The sequence below is a fragment of the Eriocheir sinensis genome, chromosome 30 (genome assembly GCF_024679095.1).
Source record: "Eriocheir sinensis breed Jianghai 21 chromosome 30, ASM2467909v1, whole genome shotgun sequence".
Classification (NCBI taxonomy): domain Eukaryota; kingdom Metazoa; phylum Arthropoda; class Malacostraca; order Decapoda; family Varunidae; genus Eriocheir; species Eriocheir sinensis.
Genome location: NC_066538.1, coordinates 11,059,751 through 11,082,250, shown reverse-complemented (window position 1 = coordinate 11,082,250; position 22,500 = coordinate 11,059,751). Strand labels below are relative to the sequence as shown.

At 45.2% G+C, this 22,500-nt stretch overlaps 1 protein-coding gene across 1 annotated transcript in view; it reads left to right on the top strand.

Moving 5' to 3' along the window:
* Positions 1-22,500, top strand: part of LOC127005570 (glutamate receptor 4-like) — a 453,194-nt gene that overhangs the window by 288,339 nt on the left and 142,355 nt on the right. The window contains exon 10 of the mRNA XM_050874508.1: positions 14,804-14,909. Coding sequence (XP_050730465.1) covers positions 14,804-14,909 — 106 coding nt within the window. The remainder of the gene's footprint in view (positions 1-14,803; positions 14,910-22,500) is intronic.

Sequence of the window (22,500 nt, the reverse complement as noted above, 5' to 3'; positions counted from 1 at the left end):
CCGCCGTCTGAAATGGAACATGAATGATTATGGCATCGGGGGTGAGGCTGGACTCAATCAAGGGGTAAAGATATCGACTCATGTCTGGATTGAATAAAGGTGTGAGGCTATAATTTTGATACCCGATATGGACAGTCGTTCTCAAATCGTGTAGAGGGAACAAGGCAGGTGTGACTCTACCGTGCGCTGCATCAACCATGTTGCTAATAACCTGCTGATTTGCCGTTGCGACAGAGTTAATGACGTTTTCCAATACATGCAAGGCCTGATCTAGGAGGAGAAACTGATTCACCAGGTCGATCTTCTTGACAACAATGTTGATAACTTCTACCATCTTATTTGTTTGCTCTAGCAGTTCCTCAATGTGAGTATGCAACCGCGCAAGTTTTCTACAATTGGCGTTGATCACCCTGCGATTTCGGGCAGCAAAGGAAAGTACATGAGCGTAGTGGTCCCGCAAATCGCGCACGTCATCGTCGGTTGCCGTACCGAAGAGGAACTTTGAGGCGGACCCAACGATGTTGAGCAACCCCCTCTTTACCCGAGAGTGAACTGAGTGAAAACTATAATCCATGTCTACCTCATCAACTTTTCCTCGTAAGAACAGAATCCTATCCTCCAGTAGTTGAAAAAGATTCAGAGAGTTGGTACTAGAAGGTGCCTTTGATTCCCTAGTCTTGGTAGCCCGTATGGCATCCGCCATGCCGAGTAGTTTTTCTGAGACTATCCTGATTGTGTCTGTGGTGTTGGTCAAGGAAGTATATGGATATTTTACGAGGAGCACATCTTCTATGAGGAAGACCTCTCCTATGTATGCCGTGAGGGCGCCAGGCTTCAGGTGGATGGGTGTCGTTGCAAGCAGGGAACCGAGGGACAACAAGATGACCAGAAAAACGCAACATCATGATCTGAAAATGGTGGGAATGAAGTATTTAAACCCGTGGTCTCAAGTTATAGCTATGGGTGTTGGGATTATCTTGTTGAACATTTGACTCTGAGGGGGAATTACCAATATCAAGGTCCAAAGGTGAGGGAATTACTTTCAGACGAGCACTGTGAACTTCTAGACTGACTCCACTATTTGACTCTAGAACCTCGAACCGATTTCCCCTGACATTCCAAACAACTCGGTAAGGACCCACAAATCTAGCCCCCAGATTCGAACTCCTTTCCGCTTGCTTAATCATGACTGTGTCACCCTCTTTTAATTCCACCGGGACGGCCTGTTTGTGTTGTTTTGACATCATTTCAACCTTCGTAGCTTTTAACGTACACCTAACCAATGAGTGTATCTTGGAAAACATATGCATCTGCTGTTGTGCGTACCTATCAATGTTGTAGAAAGGTTGTTGTGGTTTTGTTAGGAAGTCGTACGGAAGACGTTTCTCCACCCCATATAAGATGTAGTAGGGAGACTTCCCCGTAGAGTCGTTTACCAACGTATTTACGGAAGCGGCTATATGCGATAGCCAATCCTCCCAGTTATAGTGGAGATCGTTCACGATAGGCCTGAGGACCTGTAAGATTTTCCTATTAGCCCTCTCCGCCAACCCATTGGCAGCTGGGTGGTAAGCTATGATGAAGGATTGCGTGATGTTAAACTGAGCGCATATTTCGCTCAATAATGTGTTCCTAAACTCGGTGCCATTGTCACTGAAAAGAATTCGAGGAGACGAATGTGGACACAACACGTGAGTCACGAGGGCATGGGCCACGCGTGTGGCTGTCTTGTCCTTGAGAGGCGCTAGGACTAGAAACTTAGAGAACTGGTCGACGCACACCAATAAGTAGCACGAACCATGTTGGCTCTGGGGGAGCTGTAATAAGTCTATATTAACAACATCCTATGGCGCCTCTGGTACTGGGTATTGTAACATTGGCGCTGGCCCTTTTACAGACCCCTTGTGCTTAGCACAAACGACGCAATGTGCGACATGTTTTTCTACATCAACCCGTAATGTGGGCCAGTAGAATTTTCGTCTGGTGACAGATAGTGTCTTGTCTCTTCCCGGGTGACCCGCAATGGGTGTGTCATGGACCAGCCTAAGCGTCACGGGGACGTATTTGTCTGGTATGACCAGTTGTTCTATAGGTACAGGTTTGGTTGGCTATGACCTACAAAGGAGGTTGTCCTCTGATAGGAAGAATTGTGAAAAGGGAACTGGCAATTCAGGAAGGTTTCTTTCGTCTCCCGACTCTAGGGCGTAAATTAACCTCTTCCACACCGGATGGTCTCGCTGAGCAGTGTGTAGCTCAGGTGCAGTGAAGTTGTGGATGACCTCTGGGGTGGTAATCGCGCCTATCGGAATATTTCGAGATAAGGCATCTGCGACCACATTTGTTTTCCAGGTGATATATTTTATCTCCGGATTGTATGCTTGGATCGTTAAGAACCATCTTGCCAGACGACCGTGTAGGTTTTTTCCCTTGAAAAGATCAGTTATGGCCGCGTGATCCGTATACACCACAATTTTGTACCCCATCACTATGTCTCGAAAATGATTCAGAGCCCACACAATGGCAAGAGCTTCTAGGTGGGTAACAGAATAGTTCTTTTCCGGAGCTGTTAGTACTCGACTGGCGAACGCTATTACATGCTTTTTGCCGGACTTACCTGTTTGCATAAGAGCGGCTCCTAGTCCACTAGCCGAAGCGTCGGTACAAAGCTGAAAGGGGTCCTTGAAATCCGGAAAGACAAGGACCGGAGCCTGTGTAAGCGCTTTCTTTAAATCCTCAAAGCTCGTTTGTTGAGCTGGGAGTCACTGAAATGGTACGTCTTTCTTTAACAGATGGGCTAGGGGACTCGCGCGTGCTGCAAAGTCCTTTATGAAAGACCTGTAATAACCTGCGACTCCCAAGAAAGACCGTGCCTTGTCCGCAGACGTTGGCTGAGGGAACTCGGCAATAGCTTTTATTTTGTCGTCCACTGTGTGGATGCCGAATTCGTCCACGACATGCCCCCAAGAACTTGATCCGAGGCTTTAAGAATTCACATTTGGTGATTTTGAGCTTTAATCCGACCTCTTGAAGTCTGTGTAGGACTGCTTTTAGGGAATCCATGTGTGCATGCACGTCTTTACTTGCTATGATGATGTCGTCTAAATACACGTAGACAGAGTTGCCCAGCAAGTCACCAAAAATACTGTTCATTGTCCTTTGGAAGGTCAAGGGAGCTCCTTTGAGCCCGAATGGCATCCTCGTCCACTCATAGTGACCATGAGGTGTGCTAAAAGCCGTTATTTCCCTGGACTCAGGGGCCTTGGGCAGTTGCCAGTAGCCACTGACCAGATCAAGACTAGTAAAGACTTTATTTCCTCTACCGAGACACATCAGAAGATCTCTAAGAACGGGAAGCGGAAAATGATCATCCACGGTCGCGTTGTTCACACGCCGGAAATCAATCACAGGACGATAAGAACCGTCTTTCTTTGGAAGCAGAAACAAGGGTGAATTCCACGGGGAATTTGATTCTTTGATGACACCTTGTTCTAACATTTCCGATATAAGTTGCTGCACAACCTCCCTCTGACTGTGGGGGAGCTTGTACGCATTGATATATACAGGATTGGTATTGGGTTTTAACAATGTGGTGTTCAGCACACTGCGTAACTCCAAGCGGCTCGCCAGGTAGAGCAAGCGCCCCCCTATAATGTTCCAGTAGCTGGACTAAGGTTGGCTTAATTTCGGAATAGTGTGCAACTTTTAGGAATGCCTCTAAATTAGCTGTGTCTTGTTCGTGAGAAGCCTGACACGCCGAGGTTATGCCTGAGACTTGGGCTGAAGGATATTCAACTGGTTCCGGGGCGACATTTCTCCCATACATTAGACACTGGCATAATCTAACACCGTGTTTTAAGGATACAAGGGATCCAGACGTGTTTATTACCAATGCCTCTGCAAAACCTCCCTCCTTGACTGTCGCAAGAGTTACCTCCACCGTCACGCGGTGTATGTGAGGAGCTCCGTCGAGACACACATCACTGCCCGTCGGAGGGGCGTTAGGCAACCGGATTTTAACAAGTTTTGCAGCACGATCCGGAACTATATGAGGACGTTCTACGACTGCCGTTACTGTCCGCCACAAGTCTGCAATGTTTTCGTTTGATTTGACCGTAAGAGGTGACACTTGGGCGGTGGCAGACCCTGAGTCATTTTCCCCCTCTGAGGGCGGGATTACAGGTGACATAGGCGTTGGATTTACCATTCCCTGTATGCGTCGTCCTTGATACACGATCGCGTTGCTTTCAGGGATTATGGTTATGTGCAGGTCTTTCATGGCGTTTAATCCTAAGATCCCATCCACAGGTAAGGCAAACCTGCTAGAGACATAAAAGAAATCTCGAAAGAGACATACTTTTTCATGTAAGCTGACTGTTAGTGGTACTCGCCCAAAGATTCCCAAAGTGGTGCCTGTCACGCCTACCACATTCAGGTTGTTCTCTTGGAGCGGCCAATTTTCCCCTCTCGCCTGTCGTGTCAGTGACCTGTAAGTGGCGTCTGAGATTACATTGACTGTCGCACCTGTGTCTACCGCTAAGGTAAGTGTAATTTTGTCCACCTAGCAAGGGAGAGCAATTATGCTTGTCCGTCCCAAAGCGGTAATGACGGAGTCAAGTTGCTCCCAATTAGTATCGTCCGTATGGGAGAGTTGGATGTACGCCTTGGGGCTGTCACGCAGTCATGCCTTTTTATTCTGAGAAGAGGAGGAGCGTGGTTTACTGTCCGCCGAGGACTTGATCTTCTGTTCCTCCTTGGCCTTTTGTATTGCATAACAAAAGTCGGAATCACGAAAACAATTCCCGTGGACATGGCAAAAGGCAGTCTTCCGCTGATGGTTTGGCCTAGGGTTCCTGTGTGATGAATGATGCCCGCCCCTGTAACCTCCTGATCTCCTATCAGAGCCCTGTCTTGAGTGTGTTGATTCCCTACGTTTCGCAAAGCAAGAATGTTCAGAATGTCCTGATTGTTTGCAAAAACTACAGGTGAGAGATGCCTTACTTTGTGCCTGCAATGCTGCGGCTGTTGCGAGGGGTTGATGGTGAGGGTGTTCTTGAACCTTGACTTCTGACTCTGAGACGAAGTCAACCAACTTCCCGCCTGGTTTGAAAGTCAAGGGAAGGGCAGAACGGCGGTTCTTCTCCGAAATATGAAATAAGTAAAAAACAACAACTCGAAGGCTGTCTTCACCTGGTGCTTTTGCATACTTCCCCCTGGAAGCCACAGCGCGTCCTCTAGGCTTTTGACACAGTCAACCGCCACCTGATTTGCCTCACTCATGGCGTCCCAAATCGGCTTTGTTGAGGAATTTTTTTGGAGGGACTCAACCGTGTGTGCCATTTGTCTAACGATGCTTGGTTTACTCCCGCCCCCGAAAATTTTTATGAAATTCCTTTTAAAAACCTCATAGTTTACTCCAATGTTCCCCGAAGCGAACGCTGAGGACTGCATCAAATTTAGTGCCCGAGAGCCTGGAAGTAACCGGGGCCGAATGAAAGCGATTTTATCATGATCTTCCGTAGTGGAGGAATTTACGATGGCAGACTCACATAGATCTAGGAACTGTCTCGCCGTAAAATCCGCCTCGCCGCCAGAGAACTGCCGAATACTGGCGTGAGTTGGAATGACCCGAATCGGGGGAGGGGGGAAGTGGGGTGTGGCCCCGGCAGGAGGGGGGTGAGGTGGATCGTCAGGCATTTTGATCGGCTGAGTGTGGGTTAAGTATTCAGAACGTAAATTTACCTGAACGTAAATTTACAACATTAAGATCATTGGTGTTTGAACCGTGCGCCCCCTTCTCCTAACCTGAAGGCCCAGCCAACTGTTTAAAGGTGCCGCCGAGTTTAACAAAAGTGTTTTTGATCATACTATGGCTTAAATCAGTTACAATATAGGAGCATATTTCGATAGCTGTAAATATTAACCAATAAACGTAACGTGTATGAATTAATAGTTTGCGCCGAACCCCTAAAAACAAGAAAGAATGGCTAGCAAGGTGCCTGTTAGACGTAATAGAAATTAAGGTTATAATGGTCAATGTTATGGGTATATGAAATAATAATTCTATTAAAAACAGCGGTTTCTTTTTTTGGGGGGGGCGTAGGAGAAAATTAAGTGAGTATGCCTTTAAGGTGCTGGGTTTCCCCCGAGCGGCGAAGAGAAAACGGAGGAAGGGCACACTGAGGAAGATGAACTATAATCAGGGAAATCACAGTTTTACCGCTAGCAGACAACAAGAAAGGATCAATATCGTATGCGAATGAACGTTACTCTCACAATTATGACTGATTGACAGTGTTAGATACATAGAAATAAAAAAAATCGTGCCTCTGCTCGAAAGAGAATTGGAATAAGCTGAGCCCGGCACATTTTGACCAGAAGGAAATATCCACAAATACCAAGCGTAATCAGCTGATGTAGTGTCGAGGGCGAAGGGTGGCGACGCCCTGGGGTACGTGCAGCCTGTGGAGTCGCGTCGGAAGACCTCGGCCACGGCAGGAGCGGTGGTGAGAGTTGATGGAAGGGCACCAAGCGGGAGACTCGTAATGGCTGCTGGAAACTGTTGACGAGGCGATTTGACTGGCAGTGGACTGGTGCCTTAACACTGCTGCCAGACGTAGGACGGCTGCGGCGTCCTTGGTATATTGAGAGATGGGCCGCGGTGGCAGATAAGGCGACCTGGGTGTGTAACCTCTTGAGAAAACGCCTTGCAGGAACGGTAGTGGTAACTGCTTGCAGTCACCGGGAGATGTCCGCGTTTTTTTTTTTTTTTTTTTTTTTTTTTTTTTTTTTTTACAGCAAAGGAGACAGCTCAAGGGCACAAAAAAGTAAACATTAATAAAAAAAAAAGCCCGCTACTCGCTGCTCCTAAAAAGAATCCAAAGAGGTTGCCCTGGTTGACTGTTTGCCGGAAGAGGTTTGGGCCGATGCTCCCAGCAGCGGCGGTGTTGCCGCCCGCTGTGGTGCGAGGTGCATGTGGGGTGTTCCAAGGCCAGTGGGGCGTGCCTCCTCCTGCGGGCGGAGGCCCGAGGGTGTGAATTCTTCTGCGTATAGTGGAGGGCTTCGAATGAGCTATGAGTGGCTTGTAGTGCTCGTAGCAGTGCTGGCTTGAAGCGGATAGGGCGGCTTGTAGATTGTGGCCCTCGCTTTCGGCTGCGTAGGCCTGGTGGTGGTTCGAGGCTTGACGCCTGTAGAGAGCTTGTAGCTGACGCCTGGTGAGTTGCCGCGGACGGCTGGCTTGTGACTCCTTCCTTCCTTCTACGCCTGTCCCCAGAGTTTGTTGGTGAGTTCTCGTGGCTTGGAGCTTGGAAGAGAACGAGGTAGCGAATGGCACAAGCGCGGTGGGGACCGCTGCCAACCAATTATGTAACGGTGTACTGGGGGGCGTTTAAAGGGCGTTGATTAAGACTTCAGCTTCCTTAAGGCGAATATATTCTTAGCCTCTATGTACAAGGAGCGTCGAAGCGAGAGCGACTGCCGTTGTGTGTCAGTCGGACTCTCGTGAAGGAGTGACGAGTTACAGGTTGGAAAATATTTGTTACAATTGGTCACGTATGTCAGGTGACCTCTACGCACGATGAAATGCTTTGTATATAAAACTGAGACGGTAAACACTGACGGACGACATTCCTATTAGGTGGCGTGATCTATCTGTCGTGGGTTTTTTCCATTGACAATTGTATGCCTAATTCGTGGTGATACTAAATAATAATAATAATAATAATAATAATAATAATAATAATAATAATAATAATAATAATAATAATACATTGATAGCCTACTATAACAGGATGAGCATGAGTAGAAAGTCGTGTGCAGCGGGGCCGCGGGAGGGGGAGAGGCATGCAGTTAGCAAGTTCAAAAGAGCAGTCAGCGTAAAAAAAGCGATAGAAGATAGAAAGAGAGGCAACATCGCGACGGAATTTAAGAGGTAGAAAACTATCAGTAGGAGGAGGAGAGCTGATGAGACGAAGAGCCTTAAACTCCACTCTTTCCAGAAGAGCCGTGCGAGTGGAGCCCCCCAACACGTGAGATGCATACTCCATACGAGGGCGGACAAAGCTCCTGTATATGGATAGCAACTGCGCGGGGGAGAAGAACTGGCGGAGACGATACAGAACGCCCAACCTCGAGGAAGCTGATTTAGCGAGAGAGGAGATGTGAAGTTTCTAGTTGAGATTTTGAGTTAAGGATAGACCGAGGATATTTAGTGTTGAAGAAGGTGACAGCTGAGTGTTGTCGAATAGGGGATAGGTGTCTGGAAGATTGTGTCGAGTTGATAGGTGAAGAAATTGAGTTTTTGAGGCATTGCAGGACAGAAGGTTCCTCCTACCCCAATCGGAAATGATAGCAAGGTCTGAGGTTAAACGATCTGCAGCCTCAAAAAAAAAAAAAAAAAAAAAAAATATATATATATATATATATATATATATATATATATATATATATATATATATATATATATATAAACGATACTATGCATGTACAATACAACAATCGAAGAAAAATATTCGGATAGATGCAGGAATGTGAGTTTAAGATATTAAATCCTGCCTCTCTTCTTCTCTATTTCGTAATGCCTACGACTTAAACTCTTTCAAGAGGAGATAAGCAGTACACCTTTTCACCCCAAAATATCCTATCTTGTGGCCTCTTGCTCTTTCTACTTTTGTTCGGAGTAGTATCTAGCGTTTTTTTTATTAATTTATTTTTTGCTGTTTTTGTTTTTGCCCTTGAGCTGCCTCCCTTGTGTAAAAAAAAAAGGTAGATAGATAGATAGATAGACAGATATATAGGTATATAAATAAATAAGAGAGATACATATAGATAAGGAAAGAAATAGACATACAGATAGAAAGATATATTTAGATTGATAGATAGATACATAGATTGACAGGTAGATGGATATATAGATATGAGAGAGAGAGAGAGAGAGAGAGAGAGAGAGAGAGAGAGAGAGAGAGAGAGAGAGAGAGAGAGAGAGAGAGAGAATAGTATTTTCTCCATAATTCGTCCATCATATTCATTTTTGGAATGAAGGCAATGAAGAACGAAAAAAGGAAAATACAAAACAAAAATAACAAATAAAGGAAGAAAGAAGGATGGAAGAAAACCCGTCGTTAATGAACTTCCGAAGCACAGAAAGATTATTAAAAATATGTCATGTTCTCAAAATATTTTTGATTTAAACTAATTATGATTGTAATATATATCTATATCTACCTATCTATCTATTTATCTGTCTATTTATCTATCTAACTCTAATTTATCTATCCATTTATCTATCTCTATTTTTTGTCTTTCTGCCTATCTATCTAGCTATCTATCTCTACATGTCATATATTTATACATTTATGAAGAAACACAGACATGAAACCCAGGGTGTGATTCATCGTTATTCGCATTATACGCTCATCAACCACAAATAGCTAAAGTCAGCTGAAAATGTCAATAGCAACCAGCTTACGACGAGTGCCGTTGATTTTATATTTTTTTTACAGCAAGGGAAGCAGCTCAAGGTCAATAAACAACAACAACAACAGAAGAAAAAAACAGTACCGCCAGTTCTTTTCCTTCTCCCAGATGCTATCCATATACAGGGGCTTTGTCCGCCCCCGTATGGAGTATGCATCTCACGTGTGGGGTTCCACACACACAGCTCTCTTGGACAGAGTAGAGTCTGAGGCTCTTCGTCTTATCAACTCCCCTCCTCATACCGACAGTCTTCTACTTCTTAAATTCCGCCTCCATGTTGCCTCTCTATCTTCTGTCGATATTTTCAAGCTGACTGCTCTTCTGAACTTGCTAATTGCATGTCCCCTCCCCTCCCGCGGCCCCGCTGCACGCGACTTTCTACTCAAGCTTATCCCTATACTGTCCAAACGTATTATGCAAGAGTTAACCAGCATCTTCACTCTTTCATCCCTTACACTGGTAAACTCTGGAAGACCCTTCCTTCAGCTCTATTTCTTCTTGCCTACGACTTGACCTCTTTCTAGAGGAGAGTATCGAGACACCTCACCTTCCGAAATTGACACCTCATTTGGCCACTTTTCTGAACTCTTTATAGGGGCAATGATTAGCGGGCTTTATAAGGGCAATGACTAGCAGGCTTTATTTTCCATTATTGGTTTCTTTTACTTTCTTTCCCTTGAGCTGCTTCCTTGCTGTAAAAAAGAAAGGCCCGCCAGACGCAGCTCCAACAATGGAAAATAGAATGAGAGTCCAAAAGGGAAGTCAATTTCACGTGGAGAGGTGTCTTGATACTCTCCTATTGAAAGAGTAAGCAGGAGGAAATACAGACGATAAAAGGCTGTTCCAGAATTTACTAGTGGAAGGGATAAAAGAATGAAGATGTTGGTTAACTCTTGCGTAATGGATTTGGATAGTATAGGGATGAGCAAGAATAGAAAGTCGTGTGCAGCGGGTCCGCGGGAGAGGAGGAGGCATGCAGTTAGCAAGTTCAGAAGAGCAATCAGCATGAAAATGTTGATAGAAGACAGAAAGATAAGCAATATTGCTGCGGAATTTAAGAGGTAGAAAACTGCTAGGAAGAGGAAGGGAGTTGATGGAACGAAGAGCCTTTGACTCCACTCTGTCTAGTAGGACTGTGTGTATGGAGTACCCCCACACATGCGATGTATACTCCATACGAGGGTGGACAAGGCCTCTATATATGGACAGCATCTGTGAGGGGGAAAATAACTGAGGGAGACGATACAAAACGCCTAACATCGAGAAAGCTGACTTAGTGAAAGAAGAGATATGATGTTTCCAGTTAAGATTTTGAGCTAAAGATATACCGAGAATGTTTATTTAAGAAAGGGACAGCTGTGTGATGTCGAAGAATAGGGGATTGGTGTTTGGAAGATTGTGGCGAGTTGATAGGAGGGAAAATTAGTTTTTGAGGCGTTGAAGGACACCAAGTTTCTTGTGCTCTAATCTGAAATGATAGCCAGATCAGAGGACATACGTTATGCAGCCTCCAGCCTGGAATCACGTAATTCCTATAGGGGAGGGTCTTCTGTTAAACGATATTGAGTAAGGTAGAGTAGAGTCATCAATATAGGAGTGGATAGGACAGCTTGAAATGGAAAGATCATTAATGGACAAAAGAAAGAAAGTGGGAGATAGGACAGAGCCCTGCGGGACACCACTGTTGATATGTATATGGGAAGAACAGTGACCGTCTACCACAGCAAAGATAGATCCTCCGGAAAGGATACTAGAGATGAAAGTACAGAGAGAGGGATAGATACCATAGGAGGGAAGTTTAGAAAGACTGGTGTCAGACTCTGTCAAAAGTTTTTGATATGTCAATGGCAACAGGAAAGTTTCACCGAAACGGCTAAGAGACGGGACCATTAAAATATCCACCACTTCTGATACCGCAATTACCAAGCATTCTGTTCTCAGAAAGTCACCTTATATCCAGCTTTAGCTACCTGAACTAATTCGTTTGGTAAGACAGTTAGCGATTGTGGGGTTCTTGAAAGGTCTGGACTTCTTGAGACCTCGCAAAATTCTCAGCAATAAAAAATAAAATAAAATAAAATACCTGAAAATTGAGTTATCAGGCTCACAGCCCCCTTCTAGTCACTTATTTTTGACCACACACTTCCATAGGGTAAGCAAAGACCAGATGAACCTGCTCTTAAGTTTACTTAAAGCAACAAAGAAAACTCGCTGAAAAATAAGGAATAATTAATTAATTCCAGGCACACAGCAACCTAGCTAACCATCTTAAAACATCCTATGCGATAAGTGTACTTAACTGTAGGTGTGCGAAACCGAAGCCACACCACACCACGAGGTCCGTTCGGCACTGGAGTTCTCCTTCAGTCCTCTTATCGTACCTTCCAGCAACAGCCGCCTTCGTACCTTACCTCCAAGGGCTTCCCTCGCCTGCAGTACACAGTTACACTGACTTGTGGATACTACAAGGCTGGAAAGACCACCACGATGAACCCACGTGGTCGGGAGGTTGGTGAAGGACGTCTGGTCACAGTGATGGCTTTCAGGAAGATGATTGCTGGGTGCGGCCCTGCCGCCCGCTCTGCGATCGCCCGGCGGCCAAGATGTCAGCACTCGCCACAACTGACATTTCTCTTTTCTGCATAACACTTACATTAACGCCCTAACGGCTATGGATTATTATTTATTAATAACCTAACACCATGCACTAGGTAATAGTGGGTCATGCATCCCACACATAATTCAGCTTTGGCAGCAATAACGTTTATAAATTGAAATAGCGCGCTGCTCCCGCCTTCTAGTTTTCCCGCCTGTCCTGTGACTTACTTCCCGCTCTCTCAATCAAAATGGCGGGGACTCCCGCGGTATTTTCCACGGGCTATTTCTTGAATAATGAAATCATGACAGCGATCCCCCGTGAGGCTCATGACGTTACAGGAACTCATACACATAAACCTCCAAAGATTTATTCCGGGTCTGGTTCTGCGGACAGTTGCCGCTTTTGCACCGTCCCGGCTATCTCTAAGATAAAAAGAGGGGCTGGGGTACTGAAGGCTTTGCCTTGCACCCGCCACTGACAGCGGACTCACCTAATACTGGTGGATCTGAAAATCCCACCGCGCGTTCAGCCCCCCAAGCAAAACAGGGTCGGGTTAGAGGTTCATGCCGTGATCCCGAACTGTATCATTTTTTTTTCCTTTTGGCTTCAGGTCGATTACCCGGTGATGAGCTGCAGACTATTCTCCAACCAGTGAGGATTAGGGGTTGAACTAACTGCTAGCTGTGGGCAGGATCCTTGAGAAGGTAAATCTCACGGCCACCCATGAAGAAAGTGGCAATAAGAGGGAGGAGAGAAAAAGAGAAAAGCTGCTCGGGGAGGTTGAGGACGTTCCACTCCTAAGCCATACAGACCAGATCATTCCCACAAGTTCTTACAAGGATGTATCTAATCTTCAGCATTGCTATAGGAAGTCGAACGGTGTTGCTAAGGTATCTGCTACCATGATCCTGCAATTTACAACCTCCAGATGGAGATAGCTGATAGTGTTCTTGGTACCATACCCATTTTGACCGACACATAACTCATAGCCAGCGTTGTCATTGATAGTAGTAGTAATATAGTCACCCTGGACAATGAGTATGTCCCGAGGGGGGTAGTGGTCTAATACGGAGTTAAGTTTGGGGTAGCAGACCGTATCTCCCGTTTAGTACATTTCAGCAGAAGCCTACTCTGCAACATGACATGAAACCCACGCTGTGCTGCACTCTCACTCGCATTATATGCTTATCAACCGGAGTACTTTCAACCTCCAATTGCTGCAATTGGCTAAACATGCCTATAGCTACTCACTTAAAAAAATGGCACCAATGCTTATGTTGGACCAGTAGTAGATGTATATACTACTGATCTGATCCATGAGAGGAGAGATCGCGTCCCATAAAACGGAAATTATAATGATTACAGCGAAAGTTGCAGAAGGTATTGAAGTGAAAGTTGGAGAAGCTATCAAGACACGTCTCTGGGTCATTCGCTTATCAACCGAATTAACCTGAAAAGCGAGTGGCGAATGGCAACGAAGTGCCCGTAAGACGGGCACCATTGCTCATGCCGGGCCAGTAGTAATTGTACCATTAGCTACTGATCTTAGCACCTTCAGCCCTCTGAGCTCCTTCGATATGAAAAGCAGTGTGTAAACCTCCGAGAGGCTTAGACTTTTTCAGGTTCTATATATTTAGAGTCCAAGAAAATTGATCCAAAGCCATATTCCATGAACGGGCAACACTTCTGTACCACCCCGACCTCAATCAAAACCAAAAAATAAGGGGCAAGGGGACCTTCTCACTTTCAAGTTGCAGGCCTCCCAGAGGTTTGCTCCGCATCCTTCATTGGTGACAGGCTTCTTAATGCATATGCAAAGAGGAAATCGATGCGCTTCATGGAACCCAGCAAGACCGGATCGAGTAATTTGTCTGATTTTTAGCTGTGGCCAGTGCATGGATATATATTAGATTATTATTATTAATATTATTATTATTATTATTATTATTATTATTATTATTATTATTATTATTATTATTATTATTATTATAATGATTACTATTATTTTTAATACTGTATTTTTCTCCAACAGTACATTATATTATTATTATTATTATTATTATTATTATTATTATTATTATTATTATTATTATTATTATTATTATTATTATTACTATTATTACTATTATTATTATTATTAACATTATTATTATTATTATCATCATCACAATTATTATTGTTGTTATTATTATTATTATTGATATTATTATTATTATTATTATTATTATTATTATTATTATTATTATTATTATTATTATTATTATTATTATTATTATTTGTATTATTATTAGTATTATTATCTATTATCATTATTACTATTATTACTATTATTATTATTAATAATAATATTATTATTATTATTATCACCATCGTAATTATATTTTCCACCACTATGTTATTATATTTTATTATCATTAATATTTCCACTATCATTATCCTATTTTTTTCAACACTATATTATTATTATTTTTTTTTTTATTAACAATGCTCTTATTACTTTGATTTCCAACTGTTAACATACTTTTGGAGATTTTCCAAAATCTTTCAGAACCGCCCTTTCCTCTTTTCTCTCTGACGCCTTGCTTCCACATTCATCCAAGATATTGCTCCATTTCTTCCATTCTCTCCATCACAGTCTTCTTATTAGTATTAATCTTTTCTTCCATTTGACTGCCCCCCTTACGCTATTATTCTCATTAATTCTCTGTTCTTGTTCTCTTACTTCTCCCACAGAGAGCGGCTCAATCTGGCTATTCTAAGCCTAAAAGAAGGGGGTGACTTGGCCAGATTGAAGAACAAGTGGTGGTACGACAGGTCGGAGTGTTCCAAAGACACTGTGGTGAGCATTTTTTATTTCACAAATCTTTACCTTTAGATATTTTTTTGATTTTTTTTCATAAAGGCTCTTACAATTCACTTCCTTTCTCCTGAAAGATAAACCATATTTATGTGTGTCATGTTAAATAGTGTGTATTGATCCAGAAGAGAGAGAGAGAGATAGTTACATAGCTTTACATAGAAAATCAGACCACACAGACCCCATGGTCCAGACTTGGTGGTCTGCCCTTAAACCTAAGTGATTTTACATTAATCAGAAGACTCCAAAACATTGCATTTCTACTCTAGTTGATATTAAGTTGAAGGAAGTGACGGTCGAGCTTATTTTTGAAGGAGTCAATCGTGTTACACTGGACCACTGACGGTGGAAGCTTATTCCATTCTCGCACTACAACGTTGGTGAAGAAAAATTTGGTGCAGTCTGAATTTACTTGTCTACATCTGAGTTTTACGCCATTGTTTCTCGTGCGCAAAGTGTCATCGATCATAAACAATGTTGATCTGTCTACATTCGTGAAACCATTAAGTATTTTAAAACATTCGATCAGTTTTCCTCGGAGGCGACGTTTCTCAAGAGAGAACATGTTAAGGGTAGAAAGCCTTTCTTCGTAGGATTTGTTGCGCAAGGAAGGGATCATTTTCGTTGCCCGACGCTGAACACCTTCTAATTTAGCAATATCCTTTGCATGGTGGGAAACCAAAACTGTACCGCATATTCCAAGTGGGGTCTGACTAAACTGTTGTAGAGCAGAGTATTACATCTTTATTCTTGAATACAAAGTTTCTTTTAATGAAGCCCAACATTCTGTTCGCTTTATTTGCTGCATCGATGCATTGCTGTGAGAATTTGAGGTTTGACGCGCTTTTGACCCCACAGTCTTTGACGCATTGAACGCTTTTGAGTTTAACGCCGCGCATTTCGTATTCGAACTTCTTATTCCTCGTTCCAACTTGAAGGACCTGGCACTTGTCTACGTTAAAGGGCATCTCCCATCTATCCGACCAAGCTGAAATTTTGTGCAAATCCTCTTGGAGGCTTTGCCTGTCTTCGTCAGTGAGAACCGAGTTGCCAATCTTTGTGTCGTCTGCAAATTTACTAATTCGGTTATTGAGTCCAACATCCACGTCGTTGATGTAAATAATGAAGAGGACTGGGCCAAGGACCGAGCCCTGAGGGACGCCACTAGTGACAGGCGCCCACTCTGAGTTAAATCCGTCAATCACTACTCTTTGTTGTCTGTTGCTCAACCAATTCGCGATCCATTGGTTTACTTGACCGTCAATACCTATTTGCTTTAATTTGTAAAGTAATTTATGATGCGGGACTTTATCAAACGCTTTCTGGAAATCAAGATAGACTACGTCCAGTGATTTGGTTACGTCATAAACAGTGAAGAGGTCGTTATAAAAGGTTAATAGGTTTGATAGGCAGGATCTTTTGTTTCGGAAGCCATGTTGTGAGTCCCCAATCAATGAGTGGCTTTCAAGGTAATTCACAATTTTGTCTCTAATTATGCCCTCAAGTAGCTTACCTACAACCGAAGTTAGACTAATGGGCCTGTAATTACCTGGTACTTTTTTGTCTCCTTTCTTGAAAATCGGTGTCACGTTAGCCTTTTTCCAATCTGAAGGGACGATGCCTTGTCGCAAGGACATATTGAATACGGTTGTGAGGGAGGAGACTATTTCGCTCTTTGTTTCTTTCAGCAGAGTTGGATATACTTTGTCAGGTCCAGGACTTTTATTTGTTTTAAGTGAATAGAGAGCTTTAAGGACTTCATCGGTTGTTATTTCAAAATTAGGCAATGCATGCTCGAGATTTACAATAGTACTGGTGTTGGTGGTAGCGAGAGGAAGACTGTTAGTATTAAACACCGAGGAAAAGTAATTGTTTAAGAGGTTTGCAATGTGTTGGCTGTCAGTCACTAGTGCACCGTCGCTGTTTGTTAAAGGTCCAATACCACTTTTGATTGCCTTTCTGTTGTTTATGTGACTGAAGAAAGATTTCGGATTATTTTTACAGTTGGCTGTAATATTTTCTTCGTATCTACGCTTTGCCTGACCTACTAGTCTTTTTACTCGTCGCCTGGCATCGTTATAAAGTCTAATGTTTTCGAGCGTGCTTTGTTCTTTCTTTAACCTGTAAAACAATTTTCTCTCATTGACTGATTGTTTAATTTCGCTATTAAACCACGGTGGGCTTTTATTAGTGTTAATTCGCTTCTCGCACAAGGGGACGAATGTGTTCTGCTGAGTGAGTAAGTGATTTTTAAGGCTTAGCCAGGCTTCCTCTACGTTGCCATCATCTGATAGTTGTATTTCTGTTAGTTTTTGTCGGATTTCTTCGAAGTTAGCTCTTTTGAAATTGGGCACCTTTACTTTATTTTCAGTCACTGATGATTGAGCTTTAATGTCGACGCGCACTAATTTATGATCGCAAGAACCGAGGTGTTCTCCTACCGTGACACTACTGATTAGGTTATCTTGGGTCGTTATAACAAGGTCGAGTATATTATTTTGTCGAGTTGGCTCAGAAACCATTTGGCTTAGATAATTTTCTTCTAGAAATTCGATCATTCTATGTGACTCGCCTTCTGTACCTGACAGTGTCGCCCAGTCGATATGGGGGAGGTTAAAGTCTCCTAATATCAGTGAGTCGCTGTTATTAAGTGACTGCCTTAAGACGCTGTATATTTCAAGGTCGTCATCGAGTGATTGCCCGGGAGGTCTGTAGGTGACAGATATATTTAAGTTGACTTTTGCAATGTTTACTCGCACGCACAAATGTTCAACGTTACTGTTTCCCGGTGTTTTGTCAGTGGGTTGCAAATAGCTTTTGACATAAAGGGCGACGCCACCGCCTCTACGGTTTACACGATCTTTGTTGAAGAGTCTGTAGCCATCTATGTTGTATTCGGAACTTAAATCAATATTTGTGTTGTCGATAAATGTTTCGGTTATAGCAATTATGTCAAAATTTTCTGTTAAAGCAAGACATCTCAGTTCATCAAATTTGTTTCTTAGGCTACGCGCATTGAAACTAAGGATTTTTAAGTTATCTAGAGACTTAGTAATAGAGGTGGTGGTACTTGCGGGATCACGGTTACGGGTTTGTTGCGATGCACGGCGTCTATTTACACGGGTGGGGTGGAGGGACGTGGCCGTGACTCGTTTTTTGCTCGGATGACACGCACTGCTTCGTTGAGGAGCCTTCCGAGTCTGGCTGCCCCGATGGGAGAAAGGTGCAATCCGTCCCTGTGGAAGAGCTCATTTTGTCCATAGAAATTGTCACATGAGTTTAGGAACTCCACGTCAAGCTCCCTACTAAGAGTCTGTAAGCGGTTATTTAGGCTGAAGGCCTTACTGAAAAAGTCGCTCTCCGCCCAAGTCCGTGGTAGAACTCCTGAAATCAAAATGTTAGGGGATTTAGTCTTATACTGCTGGATGAGCCAACGGTACTTCTCCAGGAGTTCCTCAGACCGGGTCGTGGTGACGTCGTTCGTACCTGTGTGAATAACAAACAGTGAATCATTAGTAGCCTGGGGGGAGATCTCCTCAAGAGCAGCAGTTATGTCGTCGATCCCAGCACCAGGATAGCAATAGTTCCGTCTTCGACGAGGAACTCTGCCGCAGAACTCAACGACCTGCTGGCGAATCATGGAGTCACCCACCAGGAAGGTGCTCTCCTGCTCGTCCTCCTCCTCCAGAATGGCAAACCTGTTGAAGCAATGAACAGGATAAATCGCTTGTTTGGCTGGTTTGGCTCCTCCATTCACGACGGTGAAGCCATCATGGTCGGTGCCACTGGCATCCTCCCGTAGCGTGGTGTTGTCCGCTGGTGTCGACGGTACCGCTGAGGGCAAGGGGGCGGTTGGAGAAGGGTTTGGCACCACAGCAACGTTAGCCTGGATGAATTCCTGCAAGGAGGCAACAGTGTGAGAAAGCTCTATTATTTTATTCTGACCTGCTTCCATCTTCTCTTCTTGCTCCTGCAGTCTTGTCTCGAGATGCTGCCTGGTGAGAGAAAGCTCTGTTATTTTATTCTGGCCTTCTTCCATCTTCTCTTCCTGCTCCTGCAGTCTTGTCTCGAGATGCTGCCTGGAGAGACACAGTCGACAGACAGCAGAACGCCCTGTAAAAAAGTGAGCTGAGAAGCTACCGTTACAAGTACTGCACTTCTTAGGCGCCATCTTAGCTGAAATGAAAGAGATAAAAACACAGAGTGAAGGGGATTAGGAAAGGGGTTGAGGTGTGTGAGAGGTAGTTTAGTAAGGGCGGAACAGTGAGAGAGAGAGGAGGAGGAGGGATGTGAGGAGGTGAGCAAAGAGGGGGAAAGAGAGGTGTGTGAGATCAAGGAGGGTTAGGAAATAGGTGAGGTGGGAGAGAGGAGGAGTAAGAAGGGATGTGAGGTGAGTAAAGAGGGGGAAAGGGAGGCGGTGAGTGAGGTGTGTGAGATCAAGGAGGGTTAGGAAATAGGTGAGGTGGGAGAGAGGAGGAGTAGGAAGAGATGTGAGGTGAGTAAAGAGGGGGAAATAGAGGCGGTGAGTGAGGTGTGTGAGATCAAGGAGGGTTAGGAAATAGGTCAGCTGGGAGAGAGGAGGAGTAGGACTGGATGTGAGGTGAGTAAAGAGGGGCGGTGAGTGAGGTGTGTGAGATCAAGGAGGGTTAGGAAATAGGTGAGATGAGTGAGAGGGAGTTTGGGAAAGGAGGTAAGTGGGAGAGAGGAGGAGTAGGAAGGGATGTGAGGTGAGTGAGGTGTGTGAGAACAAGAAAGGTTAAGAAAGAGGCGAGGTAAGGTGGGTGAAGGGATGGGTAAATAGGATGTGAGGTAAGGTGAGTGAGGGGGGGAGGGCTTAGAAATATGTGGAGGTGAGGGAGGAGTAGGAAGGGCTAATCCTCTAGGGGATGAGGAGGAGCAAAAGGGATGTGAGGTGAGCGAGGGTGGGGGGGGGGCTTAGGTGAGGTGAGGGAAAGGGGTGTAGGAAGTGTTAATCCTCTAGGGGATTTAAAGAGGGTGTAATGAGGAGGAGCAGATTGAATCCTCAGGGAATTCAAAGGATGGGTTGTCGACACACCCAAATCACGCGTGAGACACTCGGGAACACAAAGTCACACTCGGGACACACGAAACACTCAGAAACCCAAGCACAAGCACGACTAAACACCCTCAAGTCACTCGCAAAAACACCGGAAGTACAACAGCACACTCAAAACACTCTGAAACCCACGCAGAGCACTTTAAACATCCAAATCACACGTAAAAGCACTGGAAACACAACACACTCGAAACGCAGAACACTCGAAAACAGCCAAATCACACGCAAAAACACCGGAAACAAAACAGCACACTCAAAACGCTCTGAAACCCACGCAGTACACTTAGAAGCAGCCAAATCACACGCAAAAACACCGGAAACACAACACACTTGAATCACTCTGAAACCCACGCAGAACACCCGGAAACAGCCAGATCACACGCACAAACACCGGAAACACAACACACTTGAATCACTCTGAAACCCACGCAGAACACCCGGAAACAGCCAGATCACAAGCAAAAACACCGGAAACACAACACACTTGAATCACTCTGAAACCCACGCAGAACACCCGGAAACAGCCAGATCACACGCAAAAACACCGGAAACACAACACACTTGAATCACTCTGAAACCCACGCAGAACACAACGAAACAGCCAGATCACACGCAAAAACACCGGAAACACAACACACTTGAATCACTCTGAAACCCACGCAGAACACCCGGAAACAGCCAGATCACACGCAAAAACACCGGAAACACAAATCACAGAGGCAACCACAGGCAGAAACCACAAGCGAACACACACCAAACACGTGTCGGGAAATCACAGGCAACACACAAGGTCCACAAGCGAGAACACACAAACGCCCAAGAGCACGACGAAAACACAGGGCAAGCGATGTTGTGGGGCGCAGCGGGGTGTGGTCACGACCTTCTCTCAGCAGAGGTCGGGTGTGAATGAGAGAGAGAGAGAGAGAGAGAGAGAGAGAGAGAGAGAGAGAGAGAGAGAGAGAATCAATCAATCAATGGGGGCATATGCCAGGGGGTGCGTCGCCTCGCCCACCCTACGACGCCAAGCCCGGGGGTCCTTCCGGGCGTGTCTCCATACAGGCCTCCTTCCCAACCCGAGTACCTCCCGGCAGGATCTATCGACTTGCTCAAGCCACGAACTCCGTGGGCGTCCCCTTGGCCTCCTCCACTCAGGATTGTCTCTTACAGAGACAACCCGATGAGCAGGATCAGCTTCCGGAAAACGTGCCACGTGCCCGTATAGCCGGAGTTGGTGTTGACGGACTATGCAGGTAATATATGTCGATTCAGTCTCACGGAGTAGTCGCCGATTTGACACAAAGTCATTCCAGCGATATCCCATGATTATGCGTAGACACTTATTACCAAAGGCATTAATCCGCCTCTCCAAGTCCCCATTTAGTGTCCATGTCTCACAACCATATAATAGGACAGGGAGCACAAGGGACTTGAAGATCCGGATCTTTGTCCTTCTGCACAGGTATCGACAACGCCATATACTCGTGTTGAGCGAGTCCATACGTGAAACTTTCTGAGATCTCAACGTCCTCGCCACACGCATGAACAGACTGTACTGTTTCATCCAGCAAGCCTCCAAACACCTCTACCTTGGTCTTGGTCCAGGAGACCTGGAGTCCCAAGGGCTTCGCCTCCTCGTGCACTGCCTCGAGAGCCATCACCAAGACCTCCAGCGACTCCGCCAGGATTACTGCATCATCAGTGGATGGATGGATGGATGCTCCGCATTGACTCTGGCCCACAGCTCTGCCCAGTACCCAGTCCATACAGGTGTTGAAAAGCGATGGGGCAAGGACACAGCCCTGCCTCACTCCTGCATTCACGGGAAAGAAGCTGGACAAGCCCCCCCACACACACTTCACACCACTCTCTGTCCCAGGATACAGGCCAGTCAGCATAACAATAGTCCTCGCAGGAATCCCACGGAGTTGCAGAAGATCCCAGAGTGCCTCACGATGCACTGAATCAAACGCCTTCCTGAGATCGACATAGGCTGCAAGCATCCCCTGTCGAAACTCACGTCGGCGCTCCACCAGTACGCGAAGCGCTAGGATACGGTCAGTTGTTGACTTGCCAGGCGTGAACCCAGACTGTTCAGGTCTCTGCAGCTTCAGCAGCTGGCTGCGAATTCGCATCAGCAATAGGTGGGCAAGCACCTTGCCTGGCACACTGAGCAGTGTAATACCACGGTAGTTGTTGCAGTCCTGGCGGTCCCCTTTCCCTTTCCAGATAGGGACGACCAACCCCCTCTTCCAGTCAGGAGGAATGGTACCGGACTGCCATACGGCAGTCAAGACCGCATGCAACCCGCGGATCATGGCCTCACCTCCAGCTTTGAGCAGCTCCGCACTGATGTTACAGGTGCCAGGTGCCTTTCCACCCCTCAACTTGGCCACAGCCTCTCTGACCTCGCCCAGAGAGGGTGGGCTTTCGTCAATGGGTGGGTCAGCATCCGCCACCTGCAACCCAGCAACTGGAAGCTGCCCACGTGGAGGGTCC